The sequence below is a fragment of the Zosterops lateralis genome (assembly GCF_965231275.1).
Source record: "Zosterops lateralis genome assembly, chromosome: 1".
Taxonomy (NCBI): domain Eukaryota; kingdom Metazoa; phylum Chordata; class Aves; order Passeriformes; family Zosteropidae; genus Zosterops; species Zosterops lateralis.
The window spans coordinates 76,817,439-76,831,284 of record NC_139762.1 but is presented as its reverse complement, the minus strand read 5'-3'; the positions used below and the strand labels follow the sequence as shown (position 1 = coordinate 76,831,284).

Genomic DNA, 13,846 nt, shown 5'->3' with positions numbered 1-13,846 from the left:
ATGGAATGAGGCTTTAATACCTATTTAGTATTAAACAGGTATTAAAGTATATCTATTTGCTGAAGCCATAGAATATTATTGAGCTGAATCATACACATACTGGGTTGTATATTGCTGCAGTCTATACAGGTAGATAGGAATAAACTACAGAATCTTATGCTTGTACAAGACTTAGATTTCAGTGCGCAGATACAAAAATAAATATTTTAAGATCCAGTGCACTGCTGTGAGTATACTGATAATAAAGGAATAGGGGTACATTCATGCAAAAGTATATTTGGGGTCCAAGAACAAAACTCAGTTGTTTTGGGTTATGAAAACAAGGGGGAAAAATGTCTACTGATATTTTAATGAAATGGAACATTTCTCCTGAAGAAATAAAAAGGAGAGGATGACTGAATTAGAAGGTGACTGCAAGAGAAATACCGTTTTGTAGAGACAGATAATGCTACTACTAACTACCATTTTCTATGTGAAATCAAGAATCTGGGTTTTATATCATTCTACAAAACATTATAAAAAATTCTCTTAAGGCAATTTTTATAGGTTTTTACTTCAAAAACATAACAAACAAACAAATAAAACCCTCCCAGAATGCCAGCCTTTACAGAAATTGGAAATCCAGAGTTAAAAATAGCATCTGTCTTCTGTTCAGAGCATTCTGATTGTTTTTAATGCTTGATGCTCAAAAACACGGCTTTTCAGAAATAAAAACTTGTCACAGACAAAAGAAAAACCTTTTCTTCCCACCTTCTTTCTGCAATTTCCTAGAATAGAAAGCAACAAAAAATCTGTTTCTGAATAAAAACAGATGAGAAATATGAAAGTTGTAAATGCTTGATAGCTGCATATTGTGCATGTACTTCATAAGTGTTTCACTAATATTTTATGTATAGACTGTGTCACAAAGAAAAGGTCCCAATAAAAGACAATGTTTAAACAACAGATTCAAAGTGTCTTGTACCAAGTAAAATCATAATGTTGCATTTTATTCTAAGATAAATTTCTTGTTATGATTTGAGTTAAGCAGTCATTTTTTAGTTATATGGCCAGTTTGGAACTTGCGTTTTTGGAGCCTCTTAAAATCCAATCTAGGGTAGTCCAAACATTGCTTTCAGCTGTTGATTGCTAAGTCATTTCTCTCTGATCTTGGGAAAGTGAAAAAAAAGAGCAGCAAATGCTTTCATCCAAAGTTGAATACTTCTATCCAAAACATGATATTGCTGCATCAAATGTTTGTTACAAGTTCATGCCCTCTTATATATCTATGTAGTTAAATAACTTATGTAGCAATGAACACAGCTTTAAATACGTTCAAAACCATAAAAAACTTTATCACAAACCAGAATTTTAGTAGAACTATTCAAAAAAACTTCTTGATATAAACATCTTGTATTGAAATGAACATGCACATGGTCTTTTGCATGAGATCACAGTCAATGAGTTTATTGGAAAGATAGACTAAAATACAGAAATATGTAACAGTACCCCTCCTTCATTTCAGGAACAACAGTCTGGCTTTTTCTATAATATTCCATCACAATCTGAGTGGGATTGATACATTAATCTTGTAAAATACTGGAGTTTCACTTAGGGAATATTTTTAATATATGAATTAGCTCTTCAATATTTATGATTATTTATTAATATTGGTATATATATATATATATATATTGACATCTTCTGGAAACTGAATGTGAAATGCAAAATCCATTTATGTATTCTAAATAAATAGCATGATTTTTTTTTTTTCCTACTGTAAGTATAGCTAAGCACTGGAACAGACTCTTTAGGAAAATTATACAATCTCCTTCCCAGTTTGATTTTACAAATAGATAAAAAAAGTCTGTAAAGAATAGTTCAATATCACTGTATTTACCAAATATACCAATGATCGAGTTATGGCATTGCACAGGACTAGTGATCTGTAAGATCTCAAAATGCATTCCACAACAGAACTACAAATATATAACTGTAAAATAAAACAAACCCCACACACTTCCACATGGACAGACGAAGAAAGCCCCACAATATACACATACACAAAATCTCAAGAGGAAAATTTAGACAAACATTTAAAGTTTACTCTTATTTTCATCAGGTTGCAAGGTAATAATTGATCTAGAGCAAGGCTGATTTAAGTTTGGGTTTTAGAAAGGTTAGACCGTTTTTTTCATTCAAGAAATGTTCAGAAACACTTATTTGAGGGACTCTGAAGGCTGTTTTCCTTCTGGGCCTATCTGTTATAAATTTCTGATTGTAATGTTTAGGCACACTTTCTTAGGATTGTCAGAAAGTAATAGACTATCATCTAGGAACCAGAGAAGTACCTGCTCCTGATGTCTTATGTAAAAGTAAGCATGAATTACAATTTTTATGCCCCTTAGTTTTTTTTTTTTTTCTTCTTTAAGCAATAATTGGCAATAACTTTGATAGTACCCAATCAGTGCTATTCACCTAAAAATAGGCCAAATTTACATATTTTTCATTAATCCACTTTTAAAAACTATTCCTGAAAGTATGATGTATAAATGCTAAAATAAAGTGGAATATAAATCCAAAATGGAATATAGTTTGCAATATATTGTGTACCCATGTCCTTGATATCCAACAGCTCAGTGATGGTATATTACTTTTCCATTTCTGTCTGGAAATGCATGGAAATTGTTCTGTTCAATTGAGACATCCCAGGCAAAACAGAAACACATTTCTTTGAGATTTAGGTATTTGATTTACCTTCATTGTTCCTTAGAGTAAAGTTGGGATTCAAAGAAAGCCCTTCATCAAGAGAAAAATGGAATCTTGCACCATTTGCAGAGTTATCTTTGTCAGTAGCAGTGATAGTCTGAATTACCTGAAATAAAAATTAACAGTGAATGTGTTGAAATTTGAACTTGACCCATATAGTCCCTGACCTCAGCAGGATGCTCAAGTTTACCTTATTTTAATTTTCTACTTGACTGCTGCTGAATTCAACAGATAAAATGACTTGGTCATTAACTCTATGTCTCTAGCAGGAAATATTTTAGGAACCAGACTTCAGAGCCAGGTAAAAGCATCTAAAGGATCTATATTTTCTGATGTTTTGCATGGTCAAGACCTGGTGTAGAGATTGTCACCATCTGCATTGTACCCTGCTGAAATCCTGAATTACAGTTTTAGCTAAATATCTGTTTTTATGGAGCAAAAAGACAGGCTGAACCAGGATGGTCTATGTGAAGAGTCATCTGCCTGCTGTCCTAATAATTAAATGTATTTCAATATTGGAAATGTACTTCAATAAGGAAAAACAATTAACTAAAATATTTCTGTTAACCATATTTCTGCTAAAAAATTCCTGTTAAGAATCAGCTTTAAATTGCCAGAGAACAGAACAGGAAGAACAGCAGCCACTCCTGGCTTCAGTTTAGTTTGCCCAAAAAGCAACAGAACTGGATGTAGCCAGAACCATGTCTGAGAGAGGTATTTTTGAAAGGTAGGACCTTTGCCTTCTAAAACCCTGGTGGTTTTTAAATTTACTTTCAACTAAAATTGATCTAAGCTCTTGGAATGTGGAACCAAACAGTATTTCTACCTCTGCTTTCATTTTCGTGCTGGGTCTTGAAACTCAAGTGCTAAAGTGGAATCCAATAAAAGTTGTTCCTGTGATATAGGCAGCGAAGCCCACACAGACTGCTGCAAAGAGCTGATAGATATCCTGAGGGAAACATAAAAGGGGGAGGGAAAGTGCTCTTTTCATAAGAATTTTTCTGTTCAGCGTTCAGCTATAGTCTGTCTGGACTGAATCTGAAACATAACTGTACAGACTCCAGTGACTTGGTCTGTTTTAAAACTGGAAGACACCACAGAGTTCTCTACCGCCATTATATAAGAGAAGCAAAACAAATACATTTTTTGAACAGGTTCTGGTTTGGGCTGGGGTAGAGCCAATTTTCTTCGCAGTAGCTGGTATGAGGCTGTGATTTTGATTTGTGATGGAAAAAATTGTTGGTAACACAGAGATGTTCCTGACATTGCTGAGCAGGGCTTACACAGTGTCAAGGTCTTTTCTGTGTCTTGTACTGCCCCATCTGCCAGGGGCTAGGGGTGTAGGAAAAGTTGTGAGGGGACACAACCAGGGCAGTTGACCCCAAGTGACCAAAAGAGTTTTCCATACCATATGATGTCATGCTTCCCTTAGAAAGCTGGGGGAAGAAGAAGGAAGGAAGGGATGTTTGGAATGATGGTGTTTGTCTTCCAAAGTCAGCGTTGCTACATGTGATGTTGCTCTGCTCTCCTAGAGATGGCTGAACACCAGCTTAGCTGTGGGAAGTGGTGATTTCCTTGCTTTTCTTTGCTTGCATGTGCAGCTTTGGCCATACCTATTACACTGTCTTTATCTCAACCCACAAGCTCTCTCACTTTTACTTTCCTGATTCTCTTCCCCATCCCACTGGTGGGGGAGTGAGCAAGTGGCTGTGTGGGGATGAGTTTCCAGCTGGGGTTAAACCATGACAACTGAATAGGGTATAATGCTTATTCCATTTACTATATACAGTAAGGGACATTGCATGGACTATATACATCTGAGAAAACTATCTGCTTATCATGATTGCCAATAATATTTTACTAGTTTGCCATAACACTTTTTGCTGAAGTGAAGCAGAGTAAGATCAGTCTGAAATATCTGTATTTCAGATTGCAGAGTCATGGCAATACTGGTTGAAAATTTTGGCAAAAAAGCTAATTTTTCACTACTGAATTTTGCAAGATGGCACAACTGTTAGTGAAACTACCATGTCAAACCAGAAATACAGGATTTTCTTAACTATATATATTTAGTTCATAATTTTGGAATGGTATTTGGCACAGCAGGACAAAAAAAAAGGGTGATAGAAGAATATGTTCAAAAGAATACATTTCTGTTATTGTTCAAATACTAAAAATGCCATTAAGTACCATACCCATCTGTAAAAACTTCAGCTAAGACCATGACAAAAAAAGATATTATTTTATGAAATATTTTTTGTAAATTCTCAGTGTTGTTTTTCAGTGAGATATAAGTCGATTTGCCATGCAGCTTCAGCTTTTATTTGACAGCATGGTGGATAAATTTTCATCCTGTTGCCCTGTGTTACATAAAACATTCAGTGACATTTTACAGAATGCTGCTTTAAGAGCATGCCATTCTGTAACAAAAATACCTTTGATCAAGGCCTCAGTGACACATGACTAGTGTAAAAAAGTATTTGGTTTTTAAGACTAAATTTTAACTCAAAATATACTGTCTATATTCCCTGATTTCACACATGTAAATTCAAGTATTCCCTGAATTCATGAATGTATGTAAAAAGTATAGCACCACATAGTATAAAAGTTATGCTTTTTCAGGTAGAAAATAAATGTTGTATGCTTACTAGGATAGGTCAAAACATTAGAGACCTGATTTTAAACAGAAAGTTTACACATTTTCGGAAAAGATTGTTAAGGCATTGATTCAGCAGTGAGAAACAAAATTATGTGTCATCTTGACACCCAAATGTACTATTAACTCTTTTCTAATTAATTGGCCAAGTACTTAATAGCCTATTAGCAGACATTAACATGTACCTTGCCAAGCATGATTAAAATAAAAATGTAGCCACATAATCTCAGCTTCAGTAAAGCCCAGCTGACAACACTGGTAGGAGGAAACTGAAGAGTCATATTTTTTTTAAAGGCAAGACATGATGAGAAGAGAGAATTTCAAGAGCTGAGGAAAACTAATTGAAGAGGACAGAGAGCAGGTGCTAAATTCTACTCAGAATCATTTTAGAATTGAATCAATAAACAAGCAAATATACACATGAAAAACACATAACAGAGGCATTCCTTGCCAGCTAACATTGATTTCCTTTTTGGAAGATGGCAAAATGTCATTTTCCTACATTGGCTAAATTTCACAGTCATTCACAAAATCAGTGTATGTCGAGAAGTCAGTATTCTCCAAGTCTGAATGCCATCTAAGATCAAATCATGGCTACTTCATCTACTTTAATGTATAATATCAGTCAGGCTTTACTTGGAATCTATTGCAGATACCTAGTCTATATACTTAGTCTATCTTCTCAACCTCATAAGCATTTTCTTTTTGACATGCCTTAGGTTTGGTCATTTAAACTTAAGGTTTAAGTATTAAACACCTGAAGTTTTTTTGTTTGTTTGTTGGGCTTTTTTTTTTTTTTTTCCCCCAAAAAATAGAGCAGTGGAGGAAAAAAAGCAGGCGACAGGTTCTGCAATTAAATGATTTCACTCCATAGAAGGGTCTCCTGACAATTAACAAGCAGACACAAAACGTCTTTCAATTACTATCTACTAGTTAGTTTATCTCACACATAAAAATTTCAAAATAGATGTGCTGAAGAAAGAAATAATCTTACAGGACAGTGCAACATGGAAATCCAAGTCAGGAAGATGTCCCCAGCAGTACAGAATTTGTAATTTAGGTGTAATCTTATGAAACATTCTCACAGGATGTTGGATAACTCAAGGTTATACTGTCTTTTCAATGAACCATTCAGCTGGGAACCCTTTTTATCACACAGAACACTTGTCTTTTTCTGCAATCAGTTTATTTGCTCCTCCCTAATATTTGTTGAACACCACTAACTTCTTTCTTTCCTTAAACTAGACAGTAATATATGAGCAAAAGACATGTACTTTTGTATTTTGTTTTGGCTTTTGCTTAAAATTGTATTACAATTTTTCTGAAATCTTGTTGTGAAATGCAAGTAAAAAATGGTTCATAGCACATATGTAAAGGAGCCCTGTTAGTTGAAAAATAAAACATCAAGCTGGTCCAGCCTTTGCTATTAAACTACAGCTTGTAGAGTCCCTCATGATAGCACTAATCTGGGGTGTTAAACTGCAGTGTTGCTGAGGTCAGGAGTCATTCACACGTGCAACAGCAGCTCAGGGAAAAGTACAAGGCTGATCCAAGCAGTGAGCAAATGGTATCCCTTAAAGATCTTGCCCATAAATTATAATTTGTAAAACTACTATTAGAGAATTAAAAATTTGCTGCAAAAATATTAGCTACTTACCAGCAACAATAGCCCCAGCAAAGTACATTTCCAAGAAAGCTTCACTGTGTACTTTACCTTATTATTGGTTATAAGAATTTAACATTTATTGTTAAATTATATAATTTTAAAAATATCAGAAGTTGAAATCAGTTGCAACTAATGCTTAAAAGAGGGGTATTTTCCTCACATTAGTTTTTTACAAGTTCTAATTCTTCTATATTTGCCTTTATTTGAGGTTTTCAGAGCATTATTTTTACTTTAATAAGAATTTAATAAGAGATATTCAGCTCACAGAGAGACGTACTTGGAGTTTCTAGTGTCTCAATAAGAGCACTGAAGAACACTATACAGTCATTAGATAAGAGGAGACATCCTTGCACACTGCTCTAAAGACAGGAAATAGGATCTCTTCTGTAAATTGTATATTACACAAGGAGAGAAAGCCACAGTGATTTCCTGATTATGCTGGACCACTTGTTGATCAGTGTAATAATAAATGGCTTATAAAGAGTATGATTATCAGCTCACCAAATATATTTATGATATTGAATTGTTCAAAGAAGAAAAGAGGAACAGCTGATGTTAAAGACCTTTCAATATTCAGTAGCCAGGCAATATAAAGATAAATGAAATTAATTATACATAGACATAAAGTCTTAACTTCACACACCTGATGATGATCTCTGATCTGGCTATTACCTTTAATGATATTGGTGTTATGGCAGGCATAGTTTTTGGCATTCTGTGCTTACTAGTAGTTAAAAAGCAAAGTCATTCCTAGAAATTGCTAAGAAAGTACTAAAGATCAAAGCAGAGATTATCATATACTATGAAGTATGAACTATTTTAAGAATTATAAACCACTGCATACCTGCACCTTGAATCTTAATTCTATCTCAAGGTGAGTAGAGAGGAATTGGAGAAAGTTTAAAGGAAGAAAAGATGAATGATCAAAAGTCTGGAAGGGCTTTATCATCGATTGCTCCCGTTAAATAGGACTGACTCAATCTGGACAAAAGACAGCTAAGGGACAATGTGCTACCGATTTATGCATGTCACAGTGATAGTAAATAGAGATCAACTGCACTCCCTCTTTCTCTCCCAAAAGAACTGGTAAATATTGATTGAAGACAGTATGGAAAGATTAAAAAAAAATTAGATCTTATTGAAGCATGCAACTAAACTACAAAATTTCTTGGTGCATGAGGTAGCAGATACAAAAAATGTATGTTTTTTGTAGGAAAATTTAGGTTCATATGAGATGTTTGAGCAAATTATCTGATACCAGGGAAGTTTTTGTGGTAAGTATCATACACACTTGCCATGTTCTTATACTGTGCTTTAGGTGCCAGTTTTTGGCTACTGGGGAAGATAACTTTGATCAGGCTACAGTCAGATGACATATGGCATTTTTATAGTCTCAGGTTTGAAAACAAAAATATGTTACTGTGCATTTGTGTACACTCTTTTTAAGGATTTGATGAAAATAATGTTATTGCTAGTAATGTTTTCCTCAGGAAAGATATGAGCTCATAATTGAACATACAACCTGCAAAATAATGTAAAACAAAAACAGTGTTGTGGGTAAAACTCAACTTATGCAGAAAAGCAAAAGAACTTGGCAAAATTGTCAAACCCTGGGCTGCAATGACATGCATTATTCAGAGGAGCAGTGGCTGGAATATGATTCAGCTATTCAATCACAGTTCTGGCCCTCCCCATGCTCATTGTTGTGAAAAACCCATTCAAGATCTTTTGTGTAATGACACTTTATAGACAAGGGCAACCAACAAGCAAAGAGTGAGGATGCGAGCCACGCTCACCAGCCATTTCAGTGAGCAGCATTTGAAACATTGCTACTATGTGGAACTCGGATGAGAGATGTTAAATCTGCTTCATTCACTTTGTTCAGGATTGTGGCTTGTCAAATTCTTTCCCTTATCTGACAGGATTAAACTTTTACCTGTCTTTACAGAAGATAGCTTGAGTATATTTTTGCAGCAACAAGAAAGAGATATTAAAAAAAAAGCCAAAATTTTCTCCCTTTTGCCTAATACAATTAAAATTTCAATCAAATGCAAAATGCTAAAATGAAATCAGAAAGAGTTATGATATTTTCAAAACTTCTGATTTATGTGACATTAAGAAAGTAATTGTTATGTATCCCTGGAAAAAAATATAGCTACCAGAGTTACCTGACCAGGCTTTGTATTTTCACAGACGACTACATCATAATCTCTGGCAAGCTCAGGAGGATTGTCATTGACATCAAGGATTCTAACACCAACAGGAACGTGGCTCACTAGGCCAGGATTGTCTGAAAAACACATAGGATGGTATTAAGCCTTTTGAAATACTCAATATTGCATGTCAACCTCAATTTAAAAGTGGTTTATTAACACAATAACTAGATGAAAACTGGATGCAGCTGCAGAAATTTAGGTAACAACATACTAAAAGAGGTTTGTTGTGCTTCATAAACTGTTTTGAAGAAAATAGCAATTAACAAGAGTGAGAAGTATGGGATGAGTCTTAAATACAAGCTACTCTGGAAATGAAGTGGGAGGAAGCTGCTGGACTTATATTGTCACACTGTATGATAAGAAATGATCAATTTATTGGTAATGAATGTTAAACTGTCATCACAGTATTGAATTAAATCTAATTAAAAAATATTAAAGCATTTTTCTTTTTCACAGTTCCTTAAGGAGTTTAGAAAATAAAATGCAAATATAATAATAAAATGCATAGGTTTATATAAACTTTTCCCAAGCTTGAGTTCTGGTTTCTCACAAGTTACTACAGCATTTCACACAATAGTTACTGAGTGTGGCTTTAGCAGAAGAAAAGAATGTTTAGCAGAAATGAGTCTGTTTTTTGCACAAAGAAAACAATGTTTAAGTACCAATGTCTTAAGCTGTGATCTGTACTTTCATGAGAGCTCACCCTCAGAAAGATTACATCCTCAAAATGAACAATAAATAAAATCTTTTCAATAAGAATACAGTTTCCATGACAAAATAGAAAAACAGAAAAAAACTCAACACAGTTCCTTTCAGTCTTTAACACCCTTGTTCTTACTTCTAAGTACTAATTTCATTTCTCGAAAATGAAATTACTCATTCTAAGTAATTTCATTTTCTCGAAAGAATTATGTATTTAAACTTTTTATAATTATCTGATACATTCTTGCTGGAGTCTGTACAAGTATCAATCAGTTAGACGAAACTTCATTTTACATTCATCAACAAAATGAGATTATCAGTAGAAGACAGTAAAGACAATCTTTCAAATGGAATAAAATGGAAGAATGGGATATTATAGATTGACATTTCAAAAGGTCATGTCTCTGTGTGTGTTTATGAGGAAAAAAAAAAAAAGAAAAAAAAGAGATAAACAGATAAACATTAGTAGTCCATGCTTCATTCATGGTGAAACTTCATTTACCATGGTTATTTTGATAATAATTAATCCCTACCATGTTTCTGCTAAAAAGTGTAATTTGTAAAATGCCTTATATTTGTCCCACCTTTAGTGATCTCTGTTCAGAATTCTGGGAAGCACTGACTAGGCACATGCTTAGCTTTAAAACCACCACTGATGTAGGCTCACAACGAAAGAATATTCGAGAATGTTGAAGTTTATTTGACAAATGGAAAGATCTCTCCTTTTCTGTTTTCATGTGGGATACTAGCAAAAGCATCTAGGTCTTAGAAGTTCCTTCAGATTTTTCACATTCTAACTAACATATGTATGTTCACATGATGATTTTAATTCACTTTTGAAACTTAGTCAAGCATCCCCATAAAATGTAACAGAAGACTTAAGTAACAGAGAAATGCTATTCCCAATTACTATTAGAGGCTAGAAGAACATGCTCAGAAGACATTTATAGTCTTGAAAATTCCATTATCTTGCCAAAAACTTTCCTTGACTGTTTTTTTCATCTTTATCCTGAATCTATGAATATCTTTGTAAGAGGTGAATTAAGAGATTAAACTGGAATATCTCAACTGTGTTTATGCAAGAATGAGGCTTTCTATTGCCATCTAAAAACACCTTTAGTACAAAACTTTGAGGAAAGTTAAAATGCTAGGGATATATAAGTGAGGGAAAAATAACACTTCGTTGTCCAGTAAGTATTTGGGAGAAGGGAGCCATTTATTTATCTTTGCTGGTTTTTTTTCTGAAGGAAGCAATCTTCTCTCCAGGAGAACATTTGCAGTATGAGTATTAGTAGAAAAAGATGTTTGTTCCTTTCCTGGAAGTAGATCAAAAGATTGTGCAGAACAGCACCACCAGTATAGATTTAACTTTTCTTACTGCTCACTTAATTGTAACTTACAACTCATTTAGGTAACATCCTCTCTCAGTGTAATGAGACAATGAAATTTTTTTAAAAAACCTTGTAATTATAATTACAGAATATGATATCCATGGCTCAAAGAAACTTTGGTTTTGAGGCTTTGTTGGGGAGGTTCTTGAACATAGCTTGTGAGGTATGTGAACCAGAAAGTGGTATAAATGAAAGGAAGGACAATGCACATAAAGAGGGAGTACATAAGGCATAATAAGGAGTTAGAAAGCAGGGATTACTGTAAGGGGTTAGAGATTAATAAATTAGTTTTTGAGGAGATTCATAAACTATAAGAAAGAATTTGAACATCTTAATACCACAGAAAATGTGGAAGAGTTTTAGCAAGAAGGCAACAGAAGTTGTGATTATCAGATAATCATAGGATCACTGAAAAATCTTATTTGAAAGGGACTTCTGGAGGTCACTGGTGCAGTTTCCAGTTCAAAGCAGGGCCATCTTCAAAAGTATAAGGGGTCATTATGCATCTAATAGGAAGGGAGCAAAAAACCAGAGAAAGCACAGAGCAGTGGGTACCACAGATAAAGTACTGCTCTGTAGGCGTAGCATGACCAAATGAGTTAAATACTTTTGTTTCAGTACAGTGCTGCAGACCTCTTTGCCCCACCTTGAATGTGTCCTCTTGTATGCCTGTCACGACTGCCCGGAGTAATCTCACCCAGTCTGTTAGATTTGCAGTAGTTTTACAGAGAAATTTTATGGAGATTCAGAAAGTTTACTTTTATTTCTTTTGCAGGTGTTGTGCAGTACAAAGAATGCATAAATACCTCATCAGTTTGGAAGAGCTCTTTATGCACGAGGTAATATTAGTAATTCTCTGGAAGCCGGTACCTCATGGGATCACTGACATTTGCAGGAAAATTTCCATACTGGCAGGCACTCACTACAAAATGCTAATGGTACAGTATTAACACCGCTTACCAAAACAGTCTTGAGCAGTGTGCATACAACATAAATTTGCATGCAAGGCAACAGAACAGTTTATAATGGGGGAAGAGAATGAGAAGGAATTGAAGGAAATACAAATTTTTTTTCTTTTTTTTCAGTTTTGATTTTGATAATCAACATACACTCCAATCTTTTTCAAGAATAAAATTCACCTGCAATCTCTAAACCAATCTAATAACTGGCACATTTGATAGCACATTTTTCTTAATTAGACAAATTTCTTGCAGCAGTTTGGCAGATTTCCAGTTTTAAGATAATTGATGCTGACATACATTTCAGGCCTGTGCATTACAGAATATTCTGTGTCCTATTAGCATTATGCCTCAAGAATGTATTTTTCGAAGTGAATGCTCCCTGTTTTAAGAGGTAACTGAAGCAGAAATATTGCTCTGATTCACCTATGCTAGGGACTTACTTTCTTATGCTTCAGACTTTTCTCAGAATAAATAGCTTTTCTTCCAGATTATTGCACATCTATAAAGTAAATCAATTTCATTATCAGATCTTCCATTGGCAAGTCCACTCTGAATATACAGAAGTCCCAATTTACAGCCAATGTGAAGCCTTGAATCTTCTGTTACTTTCTGTGGGCAAAATTTAAAACTTCTATTTAAGACGAAAGAATTTTAATACTGTTATTGCTGCCTGAATGTCTGAGACTTTCTTTTCACACTAACAAAATTGCCATAGAGTTAATGAAAAAAATCTACCTGAATGACTTTCAGAATAGAAGTGCTGACATCAACAATCTTTTGTGGGTTTGTTTATTTCCTTTTTCCTTGGTGGTGTAGTGTTTTTTTTTTTTTTTTTTTTTTTTTTTTTTTTTTTAAGTTAGCTAACTTAACTTTACTATATAAGCCCATTTTGGCATCTTTGCAAGACCTTACAATGCAAACCAATACTTAGGAAATTCAGCTAGCTCTCTATACCATTACTTTTTAAAGAAAAGTAAAAAGGACTCATCACGTTTCTCAAATAAAGATTTGTTTTAACACATTAGAAGAATAAACATAGATCCAGGAAGGATAAAATACACTACCAAAACAAAGCTAAAGTGATGAAAGAATGTCCAACATGCAACTGAGTGACACTATTAATAAAATACTGGGTTTAATTCAGGGTGGTAAAAACGTGATAAACTATATTTTCTGGCAAGGAGAAGATTATGCAGACTCTACGAATAAGTGTAATGTTCCAGTCTTCTTTTATTAAGGAAGTGAGTACTTCTAAATAATTTTACCTGAAGATGGACAGCAAATGTTTTTATTTTTTTCTTGTAGCAAAATTTAACTTTTTACTGATGAACACAAAGCTGAAGGCATTGCTCGCTTTTTTTGTATCACAGTAATAGTGATAGCAGCAACAACTACAGAAGCAATAGTTATAACCATAGCACTGCAGCAGACTGAAAACATTTAGGGATTTCAAGCTGGAAACCCTCTCTTGCCTTAAAGCAAACCAAATTCCCACAGATGATGTT

The 13,846-nt window shown here is 34.2% G+C and overlaps 1 protein-coding gene across 1 annotated transcript in view; it reads right to left on the bottom strand.

Moving 5' to 3' along the window:
* CDH18 (cadherin 18) overlaps positions 1-13,846 on the bottom strand; it is a gene marked incomplete at both ends in the record, with an annotated part of 163,391 nt that overhangs the window by 9,980 nt on the left and 139,565 nt on the right. The window contains 2 exons of the mRNA XM_083874826.1: positions 2,737-2,854; positions 9,239-9,360. Of these exons, the coding sequence (XP_083730952.1) occupies positions 2,737-2,854; positions 9,239-9,360 (240 nt within the window). The remainder of the gene's footprint in view (positions 1-2,736; positions 2,855-9,238; positions 9,361-13,846) is intronic.